General features: G+C 44.2%; 1 protein-coding gene across 5 annotated transcripts in view; it reads left to right on the top strand.

Moving 5' to 3' along the window:
* LOC109934783 (calcium uptake protein 3, mitochondrial) overlaps positions 1-17,713 on the top strand; it is a 170,912-nt gene that overhangs the window by 102,159 nt on the left and 51,040 nt on the right. For all 5 annotated transcript variants that reach the window (XM_048605044.1, XM_048605037.1, XM_048605011.1 and 2 more), the window contains 2 exons: positions 3,381-3,475; positions 15,071-15,242. In XM_048605044.1, coding sequence (XP_048461001.1) covers positions 3,381-3,475; positions 15,071-15,242 — 267 coding nt within the window. The remainder of the gene's footprint in view (positions 1-3,380; positions 3,476-15,070; positions 15,243-17,713) is intronic.

Below are 17,713 nucleotides of genomic sequence, written 5' to 3'. Positions count from 1 at the left end.
TTCTGAGTTTGTAACTTTTGAAGTAGGCCCTAACTGATATCAGAACCTGACCCCCTCAGTTTATAATGGAATCAAAACTAAAACTGAGGTGTTTAACCAGAATTTGAGTAAACTAAAATCGGTTTAGGTTGCATGAAGGCATGTGGAGCCATCCAAGTTCTTTAGTAGCAGTTTGAGTCCATTGGTATATGACGGGCAAGTCTGAAGCAAATAGCATCTTGATCCAGCAGCTGTTTCTGGTACTTGATGATAATATTGGTTATTTAAACCATCCAGACCAAGTTGAGGGGGTTCTGTAGATGCATTCCATTTTTGATGAAGACTGTGCTTGTGGAAGGGTTGGTCTTGTGCTGCTTTTGGCTAATTCTGAAAAGAGGAGCTGTACGCTTTTGAGACAAGAGTTGTAAAGGATTTTATGACTGAATTTCTTGCCTATGTATGGTGTGGACTAATGAGGCAATTTGTAAGATGTGGCTTAATTATCTGCCATTTAGTGTGAAATTTATAGTATATAATCAGTTGCAATTTGTGTGTTAATTCCTGTTTAAAGCAAGGTGATCCTGTATGTCAGGGAGTTATTTAAAAAGTATTGGTGTTTGCTTTGAGTTTTGTATAGTAAGAATTATTGTTTCAAATTGCAGAATCTTGTGATTTATTCTTTCAGTAAATAACTGTTATTTTGGATCTCATGATTTTTATATAAATTAGTTAGGGGTCTCTACTGAGACTGTATTACCCCTCCTGTGTTTCTTCACTTCTGGCCCTTTGTGTATCCCCAATTTTAATTGCCCCACCAGTGATGACTGTGTACTCGGCTACCTGGGACCTAAGCTCTAGTATTCCCACAATTAACTTATCCATTTCTCTGCTTCTCCGTCTTCCTTAAAACCTACTTCCTTTAATGATGTTTTTGGTCACCTGTCCTACTATTACTTAAAATGGTTACAACACAGAAGGAAGCCATTCTTCTCATTGTTTCCATGTTAGCCCTTTGCAAGAGCAACTCAGCTGTATTTATGCAGCAATAGAACATAGAACAGTACAGCACAGGAACAGGCTCTTCACTCCACAATGTTGTGCCAAATATGACGCCAAATTAAACTAAACCTTTCTGCCTGCCCTTGGTCCATATCCCTGCATTCCTTGCATATTCAATTATATTATCAATTGTGACAGGCAAAAGAAAGCCCACATTCTGAAGAGAAGCCACAGGTTTACGTGAGATTGGGCGGAGGAGGCGGAGTTTGAAGCATACTTCTGCTTCTGCAACTGGCTGTCAAAAAGTGCTGTAAAAAGCACTTGCTATCTGCTAGCTCGATTTCACTTTGATATTTCAAGCTCAAGGAAATGGAGACAGATGCGGTTGAATTTAAATTGAGCTTTTTTTTCTACCTTGTTAACCACGTTTACTTAAGTTGGCATTTTTAAAAATATGTTTGTGCCATTTTGTATTGCTCCTGATTTTCCTCATTGTATTAGGTTCCAAAAATCAGAAGTAAACTATTTTGTTTTAGCTTCAGGTATCAATTTTATCCAGCTGCCAGATTTTCACTCTCTTCAATTGATAATTTTGTTTCTTGATATTTTTCTGTCAGCAATTAATGGTTTTGACTCATATTAGAATCACAGAATGACAGCACAGCAGGATACCATTCAGCCTGTGCCAGCTTTGGTGAAGTAAACAAATGGCCCCACCCTGGTTTCTTCTCTAGAGATATGTAATTGTTTTTTCATAATTTGTTATTCCTATCCTTTTTGAAAGTTGCCATTTGAATGAACTTGCACCAGTCTTTCAGGCAGCATCTTTTGGATCACAACAAACTTGCTGTATTTTTTTTTCATTTAAAAATGTCCTTATTTTGTTTCTGGTGTTCTGCAATTTACCTTAATCCTTCAGTTATTGACCCTTCCGGAAACTGTTTCTCCTTACTTCCACTCAAAATAGTTGCAATCTTAGATACTTCAATGAAATGTCCTCTTGATCTTCTCTGCTCTAAGGCGACCAAGACAGCTTCTGCAGTGTCTCCATGTAACTGAAGTTCTTTATCCCTGCTACAATCCTAGTAAATTTCTCCTGCACCCTCTCCAAATCCTTTGATATTCTTCCTGAATTATGGTGCGCAGAACTGAACTCAGTAGTCTAACTGAGATCTAGCCAGTGTTTCATGAATGTTTAGGACAATTTGATCATGATTTTCCCTTTATCCAGGCCACATTACTGTTGGACAAGAGGATAGAAGTTATGCAAGGGAATGGTAAACATCCCATACAAATGTTGGTGGAATAAACGATTGTGAAAACACTAATTTAAAAATAAAATGGATGAGATGCATCTAAAATTGAGAGGTAGCTCAATGAGAACTATAAAACACTTCAGATTGAAGGAAAAATTGAAGATTGAATAAAGTAAGAAATTGTCGTTTTGAAAGAATAAGTTTGAATTTTGGAATACTGTGTTCAATTCTGGCCTCCCTGCTGAGGGAAATATGTTGTGAAACTTGAAAGGGTTCAAAAAAAGATTTACAAGGATATTGCCAGGGTTGGAGGGTGTGAACAATCGGGAAAGCTGAAGAGGCTGGGGCTATTTTCTCTGGAGTGTCAGAGGATGAGGGGTGACCTTATAGAAGTTTATAAAATCAGAAGGGACATGGATAGGGTGAATAGGGTGGGGGAGTCCAAAACTAAAGGGCATAGCTTTAAGGTAAGAGGAAAAAGATTTAAAAGGGACATAAGGGACAACTTTTTCATGCAGAGGGTGGTGCATGTATGGAATAAACTGCCAGAGGAAGTGGTGGAGGCTGGTACAATTACAACATTTAAAAGGCATCTGGATGGGTATATGAGTAGGAAGAGTTTGGAGGGATATGGGCCAAATGCTGGCAAATGTGACTAGATTAATTTAGGATATCTGGTCAGCATGGACAAGTTGGATCAATGAGTCTCTTCTGTGCTGTACATCTCTATGACTCCAAGTCTTTATTTTAACATAAAATGAATGCGTGGTTTAGTAGAGCGTGTAAACAAAAATCTTTGAAGCTTTGGAGAGAAGAGAGTTCAGTGGAAAATAGAAAAAGACTTAAAATATTATGGTGCAGAAGATGGAGATGAGAGAAGAGTTGTCTATGAGATAAACAGGAGTATGGGAGAGGTGCTAGATGAGACTCACCAGTTAGGAGTGCAATATATCAAGAGACATATTTACTTTATAAAGTTGATACTTCCATTGGGGAAGTGTTTTGATTAAATTTGGGAATTTTGATTCCAACAAAAAGCCTTAACATGTAGATTTACAAATGGATTTAAAAATGTGATAAATTTTAAGACCAGAAACTTTTTAAAGCATCATGTGACTATGATCATTTTTATCTGTTTTGTTCCAGCGTGCAGAAGAAAATTTCTTTGTAGATACTACATTACTTGTGCATTTTTTTGGAAGAAAAGGCAAAGCTGAGCTGAATTTTAATGATTTTTATAAGTAAGTCATCAATTGAAAGTCTTCATAAATTTAATTACGCTTGCTAATTTAGTGATTACCCAGCTTTCAGATATTCACCAAGTTAAAAACTGAAAGAACTGTGGATGCTGTAAATCAGGAACAAAAACAAAGTTGCTGGAAAAGCTCAGCAGGTCTGGCAGCATCTGTGAAGAAAAAAATCAGAGTTAATGTTTCGGGTCCAGTGATCCTTCCTCAGTTCTGAGAAAGGGTCATCGGACCCGAAACGTTAACTCTGATGTTTTCTTCATAGATGCTGCCAGACCAGCTGAGCTTTTCCAGCAACTTTGTTTTTGTTACAGATGTTCATGTTATATTTAACATGTTTATAGTTTTTTGATGTTTTAACAGTTTTATTTTTAGATATGAAACGGAGATATAGGATCAGATGAAGGCCATTCAGCCCATCAAGTCTACCACTATTCAGTTAGATCATAGCTGATCCAATAGCCCTCAATTCCACTTTCCTGCCTTTCATCATACCAATTGATTACATTATTGGTCTGCTAATCTCAGCCTTGAATATACTTAAGGATTAATACTATACCCAGCCTATATATAGCTCTGTGGCAAAAGAATTCCTCATATTCACTACCTGCTGAGAGAAGAAATTCCTCCTCATCCTCATCTTAAATGGGTGCCCATGCTCTGAGATTATACCATCTAGTCCTAGAATCTCCCACAAGGGAAAAATCTCTCCACATCTACTTTGTCAAGCCTCCTAAAAATCTTATTTGTTTCAGTAAGATTGCCTCTTGTTCTTATAAACTCCAGTGCAAGGCTAACCTAGTCAAACTCTCCTTATAGAATCCCTCCACAGCTGGGATCAACCTAGTGAACCTACTCTGGACTGCTCCAATGCCAGTATATTTTTTTTCTTGGTTAAGGGGCCTAAATCTGTTCACAGTATCCTAGTTGTCGTCTGACTAGTGCCTTGTGTAGTTTCAGCTAGGTTTCCTTATTTTTATAATCTGAACCCTTTAAAACAAAGGAGTACATTCCATTTGCCTTTCATAATACTCACTGAATTTGGATGCTATCTTTTTGTGATCATGCCACAGGACCTCCATGTCCCTCTGATCTATAGCTTTCTGCTGTCTTTCTCCATTTAAGTAATATTAAGCTCCGCTATTTTTATCTAAAAGTGCAAAATGAAGCCTCAAGAGCTTGGAAAATATCTAATTGTAATCGTGTGAATGTCATTGTTACTAGGAGCGCATTGAAACTGAATGGGAGAAACTTTTGAGAAATAGTTACTTGTTCTTTGCAGTTAGTGGCTAAGCAACTTCCGAATTTCCATATTCTGTGCACTCCAGAAGGGGCTGTCAGTTTCAGTTGAATAATGGCAGCAAATGACTGACAGTTTTGCCATCAAACCGCTGGTAAAACCTTTCCCTTTACTTTGATGTTATCATTGTGGTTAAAGTTGAAGGAGCAAAATGAACTAAAAAGAGTTAATTCTCCCATTAGTAGAACTAGAAACTGTCTTATCAAGATGCAAGAGGCAGGAAATTTAGCTATCATATATGTTACAAGGAAGCTTTGCAATATACAAATTTGATTGATAACAATTGATGCTATTTGTTGCTATTCTTGTAGCAAATTTAAATAGGTAGACTTATTAGCAAGGTTAGATCACATGGAATATAGCGAGAACTAGCCATTTAGATACTGAACTGGCAGAAGGTAGGAGACAGAGGGTGATAGTGGAGGGTTGCTTTTCAGACTGGAGGCCTGTGACCAGCAGTGTGCCACAAGGATCGGTGCTAGGTCCTCTGCTTTTTGTCATTTACATAAAGGATATGGATGTGAACGTAGGACATATTAGTTAGTAAGTTTGCAGATTACACCAAAATTGGTGGTGAAGTGGACAGCCAAGGAGGTTACCTCAGTACAGCAGGATCTTGATCAGATGGGCAGGTTGTACACAATGGTAAGATCCTGGGGAAGGTTGCTGAACAAAGAGACCTTGGCAGATTCATAGTTCCTTGAAAGTAGAGTCATACGTAGATAGGATAGCGAAGAAGGTGTTTGGTATGCTTGTCTTTATTGGTCAGTGCATTGCGTATAAGAGTTGTGAGGTCATGTTGCAGCTGTACAGGACATTTGTTAAGCTGCTTATAGAATACTGCATTCAGTTCTAGTCTCCCTACTCTAGGAAGGACGTCATGAAACTTGAAAGGTTTCAGAAAAGGTTTATGAGGATGTTGCCAGGGTTGGAGGGTGTGAGCTTTAGGGAGAGGCTGAATAGGCTGGGGCTATTTTCCCTAGAGCATCGGAGGCTGAAGGGTGACCTTGTAGAAGTTTACAAAATCACGAGGGACGTGGATAGGGTGAATAGCCAAGGTTTTTTCCCCAGGATAGCAGAGTCCAAAACTAGAGGGTATAGGTTTAAGGTGAGAGGAGAAAGATTTAAAAGGGATCTAAGGGGCAACTTTTTCATGCAGAGGGTGGTGTATGTATGCACTGAGCAGCCAGAGGAAGTGGTGGAGGCTGGTACAATTACAAAATTTAAAAGGCATCTGGATGGGTATATGAATAGGAAGGGTTTAGAGGGATGCTGGCAAATGGGACTAGATTAATTTAGGATATCTGGTCGGCATGGACATGTTGAACCAGGGGTCTGATTCCATGCTGTAAGCTCTATAAATTTGATTTGAGATGACCTGGACTGATAAAGGCATAGAGGCCTGGTAGATGATTTTTAAGAGATCATGTGACAGCAAACATGATTGAACGAAGGTACAAAACCAGCTTATAGAATCATGAAAGTGAATGCACATCAAGAAGGAACTTAGTCCATCTTAGTCTTGAACAATCCAAAATGAATCTAATTGTTGTCTGTGTTGTATCTTCATATTGATATTAACATTGCAGTGTCTCTTCTTGTGCTTCATATATCCTAAAAGATATATTCATGTCTGCCTTTGGCAAAACTGTCCTCCATATAGAGAACTTTAACCAACCTTCCTTACAGAATTTATATAGGTGCAGGTAAGAAATAACAAGGAAGGAAGACACTAGTAGGAGTGGTCCTTAGGGCCCCTAACATTTTCTTGCTAAATGTCCTCCTGTAACTGATTTGAGCCTTAAAAAGTAGTTTTCAAAATTACCTCAATAAAATCTTTCATAATTTTGGAAGACAGAGATAACTGCACAAAGGCTGGTAACCCGTCACCAAGTCACCGTTTATTTGCTTGTGCAGTGTACGCTTACTGTGGCCAGCCAGCTTGGAGTCAGTCCTCTGAACTGAAGGAATTCTAATCTCCTGATTATATTGGTCAGCCAGGACTTTCTTAATTGGGGTTGTTAATCTGGGACAATCAACAATCTTGTAATCAACAAGGTCAAACTGGTTCCAATTACTACATCCATCTTTGGCCTGTAGCTTTTCCTGCGACATTTTTGTCCCAAGTCCAGTTCTTCTGATTCAGACTCTGACACAGGCGGCATGTACTGGACTGTAGCCTGCTTCTTGTGTTCAGAACAACTTGGAAGAGTTTTCTCCTCTTCTCCCAGCCTTAACGGTATCAAAGCTGCACCCATCTTGGACTCTGAAGTTTGTCCGACACTAGACAGAAGGGGGAAAGCCTATGGTTTTCTGGCTGTTCTGAGGAGCCAGGTACGTTGTGCTCCTGCCCTGTTTGCAAGGAAACAGCTTTCAGGTGATCCACATGTTTGTTCAGGACAACCTCACTACCTGAACTTTGTAAATGATGCAACCTGACCTTGCATCAACCTCAGCTCATACCCATACGGGGCCATTCCCATTGTTCCAGCGCCAGACTTCATCCCCTGAGTTAGATTGCCTGTCTCACTTAGAGGTGGCATCTAGCCAGCATTGGCGTTCCTGCTGCCGTTTCTCTTTCTCTGTCTGTCTGTCTCTCTCTCACACTCTCACTCTCTCTCTCACTCTCACCACACACACCCCCCAATCAGGTTTACTCTGGTGTGGAGTCTTCTCCCCATCAGCAACTCTGTGGAGCTCTCCCTATTGTTGCATGTGGGGTGGTCCTATAATGGAACAGGAACCAGGACAGCTTGGTATCAATTGACACTGTAGGCTGCTTCTTTCAACCTGCGTTCAGTGTTTGGACCCCTTTTTCTGCTAGACCATTGGACAACGGATGGTATGAAACTGTCCTTAAGTGCAGAATACCATTTGACTTTAGGAAATATTCAAATTTCTTGCTGGTAAATGACTTCACATTGTCGGTGACCAATATTTCAGGGAGTCCGTGTTTTGCAACCGATGCTAACAGCTTCTCAATCATTAGCCCTGAGTTTGCCGAATAAACTTTATGCACCTCCAACCACTTTGAATGGACATCCACAATGACCAGGAACACTGATCCCATGAAAGGATCAGCATAGTTGACATGCAGCCGAGTCCAGGGTTTACCCTGCCATTCCCATGAATGTGGAGGCACTGCTGGTGGTAATTTTTGTCCTTATTGGCCGTCATAGCTCTGTCCCACCAACGCAGCTATGTCGGCATCCAACCCAGCCACCAAACATAACTCCTTGCCACCATCTTCATCTTGGAAACACCTCGATGACCCTGGTGGAGTTTGGCCAGTACCTGGCGGCGACCTTTGCTCAGGACAATCACGCTTGGTCCCCATAGTAATATGCCACCCCCTACGTTGAATTGTTCATGCCAGGTCCAGAAAGGTCCCAACCTGGTTGCGATGGCCCTTTGGTTTCCTCCATTACCTACCACCAACTATTTTAGTTTCGCTAGGGCAGGATCTTTTTGTGTCCACAGTCAGATAATGTCGGTGACTGAAAGGGTCCTCCCTCTTCCCCTTGGGGCTCTGAGGTGGAAGGTGTTGCATGCAGCAGTCCCGTGCAACTACAGATTGCGGTGGTTCACGGACTCCCAGCCTAACTCACTCAGAGATAGTAGGAATTGCTGATGCTGGAGTCTGAGATAACAAGGTGTGGAGCTGGATGAATACAGCAGGCCAGGCAGCATCAGAGGAGCAGGAAAGCTGACATTTCCGGTCTGGACCCTTCTTCAGAAATTGGGGAGGGGAAGGCGGCTCAAATAAATGGAGAGAGGGGGAGGTGGTGATAGGTGGAGAGAAGACGGACAGGTCAAGGAGGTGGTGATGAAGTTAGTAAAGGTGAGTGTAGGTAGGGAGTTGGGATGGGGGTTGGTCAGTGAGGAGGGAGGGATGGATAGGTGGGAGGGAAGACAGACAGGTCAGAGGCAGGGATGAAGCCAGTAGATGAGTGTAGGTAGGAAGTGGGGGTGGGGCTTTTTTTCAGGTGAACTTAAGGTTGGGGTGGTAGGTGTTAGTAAGATGGACAAACTGTTCGAGCTCCTCTTGGGAGCACGAGGCAGCACCAATCCAGTCATCGATGTAATGGAGGAAGAGGTGGGGGATAGTGCCAGTGTAGCTGTGGAAGAGGGACTGTTCCACGTATCCTACAAAGAGGCAGGCATAGCATAGGCCCATGAGGGTACCCATGGCCACCCCTTTCGCCTACCTGTCTTTTTTGCGGTGCCATGGAGTCCGTGAACCATGTCTATGTTGGTTGTGGGCATTTGTGCCCCCTGTTTAGTTATCTCAAAGACCTTCTCCTTTGTTTTTGGTTGTACTTCAACGCCATGCTCTGCTCTTTGGGCACCCGGTGCAAAGGGGAGCGGGCAGGTCGGAGGATCTCCCAGCTCTGCTCCTGGATGTGGCCAGGCTGGCTGTTAACAGGTCCAGGCAGTGGGCCAGGGAGGGATTTATTTCTGCTGACTGTCTGCCCGTCTTCCTGTTACATGTGAGCCTGGGAGTCCTTGGAAAAGGAGATTGTGGTGTCCACCAACACTCTTGATGCCTCTAGAAAGAGGTAGGCACTGTGGGGAAATGTGTGGAGTGGTTTATTACCCCTTCTAATTCTATTTTGATTTAGTCCCTACCCTCTCCTTCACTTAATCTTTCACACAAACTTTGGCCCTACCGGGGCTCTGTGTGTCACAGGTTCCTTGGCCACATGGGTGTTTTCCTGGTGGTGGATCTGATACGAGGGACCCTTCATCAGCCAGCAGCACAAGGAGCTGCTGATGGATGCCACACCTTTCTTCCAGCAGAGTAGAAGAAGGGGGAGCTGCGGTCCAGGTCCTGGAGAAGCCAGATCCATGATCTCATGTACGCACCCCAGGACCCGACGAGCTGTGGGTCCCAAAGCGTGGCCTTCTCTTCTTATACCCCCCGCAGGGCTGGGTCTACATCGGACTGACTGAGACGTGACTCCAGGTCAAGCACCTCCCCCTCCAACTCCTTGATCCTGGATTTCTGCCTCTTTGTTGACACCCTCACGTACACCTGACAGAAGAGGTGGATGTGAGACTTGGCCACATCCCACCACAGCCTCAAGCAATGGAAGCTCCCCCTGCTTCCTTCTCCAGCTGGCCCAGAACCAACAAAATGAGTCCAGGAGCTGCTTGTCCTCCAGCAACAGGTTGTTAAAACGTCAGTACACGGACCTGAGCTGGGTGCCGAACGGAAGGAGTTTCACCCACACTGGGTGATAGTCCGTGCACAGCACCTGCTGCATGGAGGGCACCGGAACACAGGAGGCGTACGCCCGTGAAATATATAGACAGTCGATCCTCGACGCTCCGACCCCAGGCCTCCCAAAGGTGAAGGCGATGGAGTCAGGATGAAAACTTTGCCAGACATCCACCAGATCAAAAGACTTGACCAAATCCCCCAACCTCCTGCCTGATGCCAAACCAGGCACCGCCGTGGTCCCTGTCCTCAAGGATGCAGTTAAAATGCCCCCACACCCCACTGAGGACAACGCACTGGCCTTTGTCGATGGTGGCGAAATGAGTGGACACTTCTCCGTAGAAGCGCGTTTGCTTCGGCCTGACCAAGTGAGCATAGACGTTCACAAAGTGAAACACCGTGCCTCCCAGTCGCACCGTCAGGTGAAGCAAACGGCCTGGCACAGGCTTCTTGACCCCCAACATCTCCGGCTGAAAACGTTGGGCCAACAAGATAGCCATCTCGCCGGATTTATGGGTGAGGTGACTCATGCAGACCCCTCCTTGCCACTTCAGGAGCCAGGTGGTTTTGTCTCCTGAAGTGGTACGGGTTTCTTGCAGGAAGCATATCACGTACTTCCCATCCCAAAGGACTGAGAAGTTCTGGAGTCTGTGTTGTGACTCCCTGCTGCCATTCATGTTGAGGCTGACTATGGAAGTCTACATTGTCAGTAGTAGTGTGTAACCACAACTAGTGAAACTGTTGTTAAAAACATTTACTGGGAGGATGGGGGTGGGGCAAACAGGTCCCTTCCCCTCCCCGTGAGTACAAGGAACGCTCTAAACTGCCACCTTTCATTCTGGTCTAGCTCGGGTGCATGACGAGCAGCGTGGTTGGACCGGAAGACCAGCTCAAAATCTTCCCAACAGTCGAGAGCCAGCCATCCTCTATCATGGCAACCACACGTACCCTCTATAAAGTCCCAGAGCTTGGTGTGAGGCACTAGGAAGTCTAAAACCTCACTGGAGACAGAATCCGTGTTGTCCCCAGCACCCACCACCGAGCCAGAACCCTCCTCCAGGTGATCATCCTTGTCGGCTAGCACGTCACTCATGGCTAGTGTGGGGGCTGGTCCTGAGCCGCCAGCTGGTTCCAATCCTCTTAGGATCACTGGCAGGAACGTCCTCGGTGCGCTCCATTGAGGTCCGCTCTAGGTCTGGGTCATCAGGCAGCAGATACTCGACCCCACTCCTCTCCCAACACCGGGACGCCCAGGTCCTCGGGGAAATGGTACTTCCCCAGAGCTAGAGGGCCCAGGAAAACAGTCTGGGAGGGAGGAAAACACCTACCTGCTCTCTACCGCTCAAGACCCAGCGGGGCTTTCAGTTACAGTGCCTGCACAGTGGCCTGCATGGCTCTCTGGCTCATCACTGGGGGCCAGTGGAGGTGCAGCAGTGGGAGGGGCATTGGCCTGGTCAGGCAGTAGTACAGGAGAGGCAGGAGACGCCGCAGGCTCACCCCCAGGGAGGAATGACGATTTACCCATGTGACAGGGAAAGTCCTCCCCCTGCAGGGAGTAGCACATCTTGTGATGGTTGTTGTAATGGCCTCCCCTCCCCCACCTGTCCTGGTGGTCAGGGGGTTTGAAGGCCCTCCCTCCAGCCTTTCCGGGAACACTATTGGCTGTGGGAAGGCAGGGGGCATAGTGAGGGCAGGAAATGCCAGTTGCATCACTTCCTGCCCTGGCGCATGGCTGTCAAATGATAGTCGGCATGGCAGGGGCCTAGCTTCTGGGTTGGAATCCCCAGTCTCGGCACTGCAGGATGGGGTCCGGCAACAGAGCCCCCAAGGTCCGATTTTGTTTGGCAGGGGCCCAGTAACACTGGACGGGGTCAGGCTTGGAACCCCCAAGGTCTGGTGTTGTGAGGTGGTGGTTGGACTCGGAGCCCAAGGGGATGCAGCCATGGGGGAGGCCCCAAGGCTCTTAGTTCTCCCCCATGCCGCCTTACTGGCTGGATGCCCAACACCTCCCCACCAGAGGCCACGGTGACGGTGACCTCTGGCTTGGGCCCCACTTGTGGGGCTCCCAGTGTTGCTTTGGAGGCAGGGGGAGTGGGTGCAGCAGTGCCACCTGGTGTGGTCCAGTCAGCCTTCAGGGTGGCGCAGTCCTTTCTTACATGCCCCTACCTCTCAGCAGAGATGGCACTATATGTCGTCCGCCATCCAGAAGACATGGTAGGTTGCGCCATCGTGGATCACGGCAAATGAGCCCTCAGTCACGTCCTCCCAGGCCAAACAAATAAAGACCAGGCTCTGGAAGGAGTAGACATGTTTAAGGGCAGGGACCTTCCGTCCGAGCAAGAGCAATGTAACACCTGACCGGATTTCCCCCAGTGATTGTAGGTGGGGGCGGAGGAGCTCACTGGCAATAAAGGGCAGGACGTTGGAAATCACGATCCTCTGGGCCATGACTTCCAGAGGGTCAACAGGAAAATATGTCCTGCCCACGGTGAGCCCCTTTCACATGGCCAGGTGTACTGCCTGCTTGGACTGCAGGAAAAATATGGCCTTCCCATGCATCTTGGCCACAGCAATAATGGCTAGCGGGCTGACCACACTAGCCATGGCCTTGCTCGTCATGTTTGGCTGCGAGTAGGCGATAATGCCTAGACCCTTGGTAAGGAGCCTAAAGGGGAATGGGGTTGCGGCCGGGGCTGAGGCAGCTGAACCTAAGGCTGTGGACATGCCGGCATAAATGTGGCTGAGGCCCAATGTTTTGGGGCTGCCAGATGCTCCGGGGGTCTTCTGGTGGGTGCTCCCTTAACAACTACAGCAATCTCCGTTCTGAATAGGCCCAAGCAGTAGCAACGGTCCCAGTTCTTAGAGCGCCTAGGCGACAGCAGTGACAGCAGAATTGGCCCAGGCTGCAGCAACAGTTAAAATAGAAGGCTAATACAGCCAAAAGGAGACTTGAGCTCACAGCACAATCCTCCACCAAGCTTCTTCCTCCACAGAAAACTGACTATGGCCAGCCAGCTCAGAGTCAATCACCTGAACTGAGGAGATTCCAGTCTGCTGTTTTTTTTTAAATTATTTTGCTTTTCTTTTGTAACTAACTGCCATACAGCAGTAGTGCTCATTTCCCCACCACCCATGTTGTGTGTATGTGTGTAGGTGTTTGTAGGTGCAGAACACGTGAAAAACACCAGTTGTGTAAATACCTTTATTAATAGTCCACCACCAAGAAAAACACGTGTGTGGCCAAAAAAACAGTGACAAGCACAACCCCATAGGGGCGATGCCTACGTGGAAGAAAGAGTGAAGGGGAGGGAATCTCCTGGTTATATTTCTTTTACCTATCAGGGCTTATTGCTGCAGTGACTGTCAAGACCCCAGCCATTGTTTTGGATCTGGGATCTTTCATCTGACCCATGAAATAACTGCACAGAAGTCGGTATCCCATCCCCAAGTCACTCTTTATTTACAGTACACTGGCTGTGGTCAGCCAGCTCGGAGTCAGTCGCCTGAACTGAGGAGATTCTAACCTCCTGGTGTTCTTACTGAGTAAAAAAACATCCAGATGTGTAAATAATTTTATTGATAGTGCACCACCAGGAAAAACACCCATGTAACCAAAGAACCAGTAGCAAGCAGAGCCCCCTGGGGGCAATGCCTATGTGACCGAAAGGTGAAGAGCAGGGTAGGGATCAAATTAAAATAGAATTGGAGGGGGAAATAAAGCACCCCACACCCTGCAATGCCACCTCTCCCGAAAGACGTCAAGAGATTTGGTGGACACCGCGTGCTCCTTCTCCAGGGACACAGTCTCCTGATTATATTTATGACTGTTTTACAGTTTGCGATTTGTTGCAAGCTACTTTGGAAGCCTTAGATATGAGATGATCTTCAAAAACAAAAGTTTATGTACTAACTCCAAAGTTGAGAGACTGTTCTCCTGGTATGGACACTTATGTAAAAGGCAAAAGATTACAATTATACAGAATTTCATCTAAATGGTCAAACAATTTCTCTGCACTAATACATTATACTGATTTTTCTGAAATCATTTGAGATTTGATAGATCATTTGAAATTGAGATTTGAGCAAGATTATGGGAAGTTTCATTAAAGTAGATAATGAAAAGCTATTCTTACTAGTTGAAGGTGCAAAGACATGGAACACATATTTAAGGTTTTGGTAATGAATGCAGACCAAATCTGAATAAGGACTATTATATGCAGAGCTACCGCTGTTGGACTGGGCTGGACAAGGTCAGAAATCACACAATACCAGGTTAGAGTCCAACAGCTTTATTTGAAAACAAGCTTTTGGAGTCTCGCTTCTTCAGGCAAGACTCTGAAAGCTTGTGTTTTCAAATAAAACTGTTGGACTATAACCTGGTGGTGTCTGATTTTTGATATCATATGCAGATTCTGGGAATGATGTGGATCTAACTGCCTATATAGGAGATGGAAGTGGTGATGATTAATTGATATCAAAAGAAAATTGGACCTTTGGGAAATAAAATTGCAGGGCTGCAGTGATACAATGAGGGAAGAGGACTGACTAGATTCTGTAGAGACAGCATGCTTTGATTGGCTGAATGGCCTCCTGTAAGTAGTAGCCTCTGACTGTAGGCTCCATGCTAGAACCATACTTCGTGCCTTTTCTTTTACACATCATCAATTCTGTTTTTATTTGTGAAACATACCTGCTCTATCCATTAATTCATGCTTACAACAGAAGTTACTTACCATTCCGTTATTTTTCACTAATGTTATTAAGCATAATTATTGTATTTTGCATTATTAATGCATTATTAATTGTATTTTGAATGCTGGCTGGCAAATGCACTGTAATGCATTGTAAACGATAGTATGTTTGCATGTACTTTAAATCGCTAGCAGTTTTAAGAAAGTGTTTACCCAATTGACTCAATTTCCTCATTTAGATGTATCCTATTCAGAACTACTATAGTTTTTAATAATTTTTACTTTTATTCTACTCCAAAAAGTGTACCAATCAATTTTTTACATTATAAGGACAATTGATTTGTGATTTCTCATTTATTCGTCTTTGTAATGCTTAGGTTCATGGATAATATTCAGACTGAAATTTTGGAAACTGAATTCCTTTCATACTCCAAAGGCATGACCACAATTAGTGAAGAGGATTTTGCTCGTATTCTGCTACGTTATACAAATGTAGACAACACAAGCACTTATCTGGAGTCTGTTCGTCAAAGAATTCCTGAAGAGAAGGTAGTTGGTTTTGCATTTGTGATCTGTAGAATCTTTCCCCAGAAGGAAGGTAGAATCTTTGATTTTAAAATCAAATTTAATATTTTTCTGTATTTAATAGACAAAGTACTTTAAATCAGATTTCTCTCCTTAATAAAATCGAAAGGACTTTGCATTTGATAAGGGTGTGATTTAAATGCACAGAAATTAAGAGACAAACATGGTTGAAAAATTAGATCTCAAGAATGCTTTCAAAAATAAAGAAAGCACTGGAAATTACAAAGAATTTAAGATGACAGATTTAATCCAAGGTTAGGACAACTGATGCCACTGTCTCAAGTCATGGAACAACAGTTAGGAGGGACAGAGCTTATTATCATGTTATCATACAAGTTATCCTGAGGCCCAGCTTAATGCTCTGAACACAGGTTCAAATCCCATTCTCCCAACTGGCAGAATTTAAATTCCAATCTATACTTGAAAGCTAGTTCAGGTTTTGCTGGTGTAGACTGAATGATGTAGTAATCAAAATCACCTGCATTTTTGCCAGTTTTATCATTCTCGTATTCACATGATTGTGTCATTTTGGCCACCCTGTCACATTCCTGAATGGGATTCCCCTGGATCTTTTCACCTGATGACATCATTACATGTAAAGATCAGCACATACTGTGACACAGTTTATCGCCAACAATGGTGGCACCAGTCTGGAAGCCAGACCCATCTGCTCTGCTCAGTCCAGTTCCACCATGTCACAGACAGATGTTATATCATTGCTATTTTACCAGTTCTGAAGAAGGGTCACTGGACTTGAAATATTAACTCTGCTTTGTCTCCACACTTCTGCCAGACGCTACTGACATGGCTTGCTTTTTCCGTAACTGTGGTTTTCTGTCCATTATGGTTGGCAGGGCCCTCAACCGCATGTGACCTGTCATTTGTGCTTCCACTCTTGCCCCTTCCCATCACTTGCAACAGCGTGATCAGGTCCCCCTTGTCCTCACTTTTCATCCCACTAGCCTCTGCATTCAAAGGATCATTCTCTGCCATTTCCGACAACTCCAGCAAAATGCCATCACCAAACACATCTTCCCCTCACTCCCCCCTCTGCATTTCGCAGGGACCGTTCCCTCCGGGATACCCTCGCCCATTCCTCGACCACTAACACCACTGCCCCACCCTTCCCCCGACACCTTCCCATGTAACCACAGAGGGTGCAATACCTGCCCCTTCACCACCTTCCTGCTCACCTCCAAGGGCCTAAATAGTCAGGGTGGGAGATTTTAAAACTGGTAAATTCCATGTTTAGGCCATCGCTCTGTAGGCTTCCGAGGTGGAATATGAGGTGTTGGTGTCATTTGTGGCACTGGAGGAAGCCCAGGATGGACATGTCACTAGGGAGTGAGAAGGGGAGTTAAAATGGTTGGCGACCAGAAGGTGTTGTCATTTGTTGCGTGCAAAGCGCAGATGATGTACGAAATGGTCTCCAAGTCTACGCTTGGTCTCACTGATGTAGAGGCCACAATGGGAGCAGCGGATACAGTAGACCAAATTGGCGGATGTGCAGGTGAACTCCTGTCTGATGTGAAAGGTTTGCTTTGGACCTTGAATGGAGGTGATTTGGGAGGTATAGCACTTCCTGTGGTTGCAGGGAAAGGTGCTGGGTGTGGTGGCACACAAGATACACTGCAGCAGTCTAAGAAGATGGCTTCCCACCACCACCTTGAGGGCAATTAATGATGTGTAATGAATCGTGGCTTAGCCATTGATACCCAGTTTTAGTTACCAAAAATTTAAAAAGAAAGCTCTTCATTTGATTTTAGGATATTGCGAAATTTACATTAGACATGTAAAGCATCATTCTGAAATAGCCATCAATATTGAATCCAAGTAAATGTCTAGTACTTTGAAACAGTAAAATATAATACAACTTTATATCCTGAAGTTAGCAAGTTAAAGTATGACCTGATTGAGATCTTTCACTAATTAAGGGATTTGAATGAATGACTGCAGTATTTGAGGAATCCTGAATAATGGAACATAACAGTGGAATTTAACCAAAGATTGTATGAATGTGAAATGTATTGCCCAGAAGGCCATGGATCAATATTGAAAATTTTAAAGTAAGACATGTTTATTTGTGAAATAAAAGTGTGAATGTATGCAAAATTAATCATGGAATTAAGATTCGGAAAAAAAAAGTGTATTTAGGAATGATCGAGAAGTTAGGGGCTGAATGGTCTGTTCTTGTCTTCTGACCTTTTTGAATAATTATTAAAAAGTCTGGTAAAAGTGAAGTAAGACCAGTGCAATAATGTTAAAAATTAATCACAAAAATAGGTTTCAATTTCTTTTGCATGTGATAGATTGGCAAATGAAGCAGAATGATTCATTGATCATACCACCTTACTTTGGGGATTGGAATGTGTTAAACTGTTGAGGAGGAGTAGAGAAAATGTAAAGAAAGCAAAGCAGTGCAGTGATTGTGGGCA

The sequence above is a fragment of the Rhincodon typus genome, chromosome 1, assembly GCF_021869965.1.
Source record: "Rhincodon typus isolate 14 chromosome 1, sRhiTyp1.1, whole genome shotgun sequence".
NCBI lineage: Eukaryota > Metazoa > Chordata > Chondrichthyes > Orectolobiformes > Rhincodontidae > Rhincodon > Rhincodon typus.
This window is presented reverse-complemented; position numbering and strand designations above follow the sequence as displayed.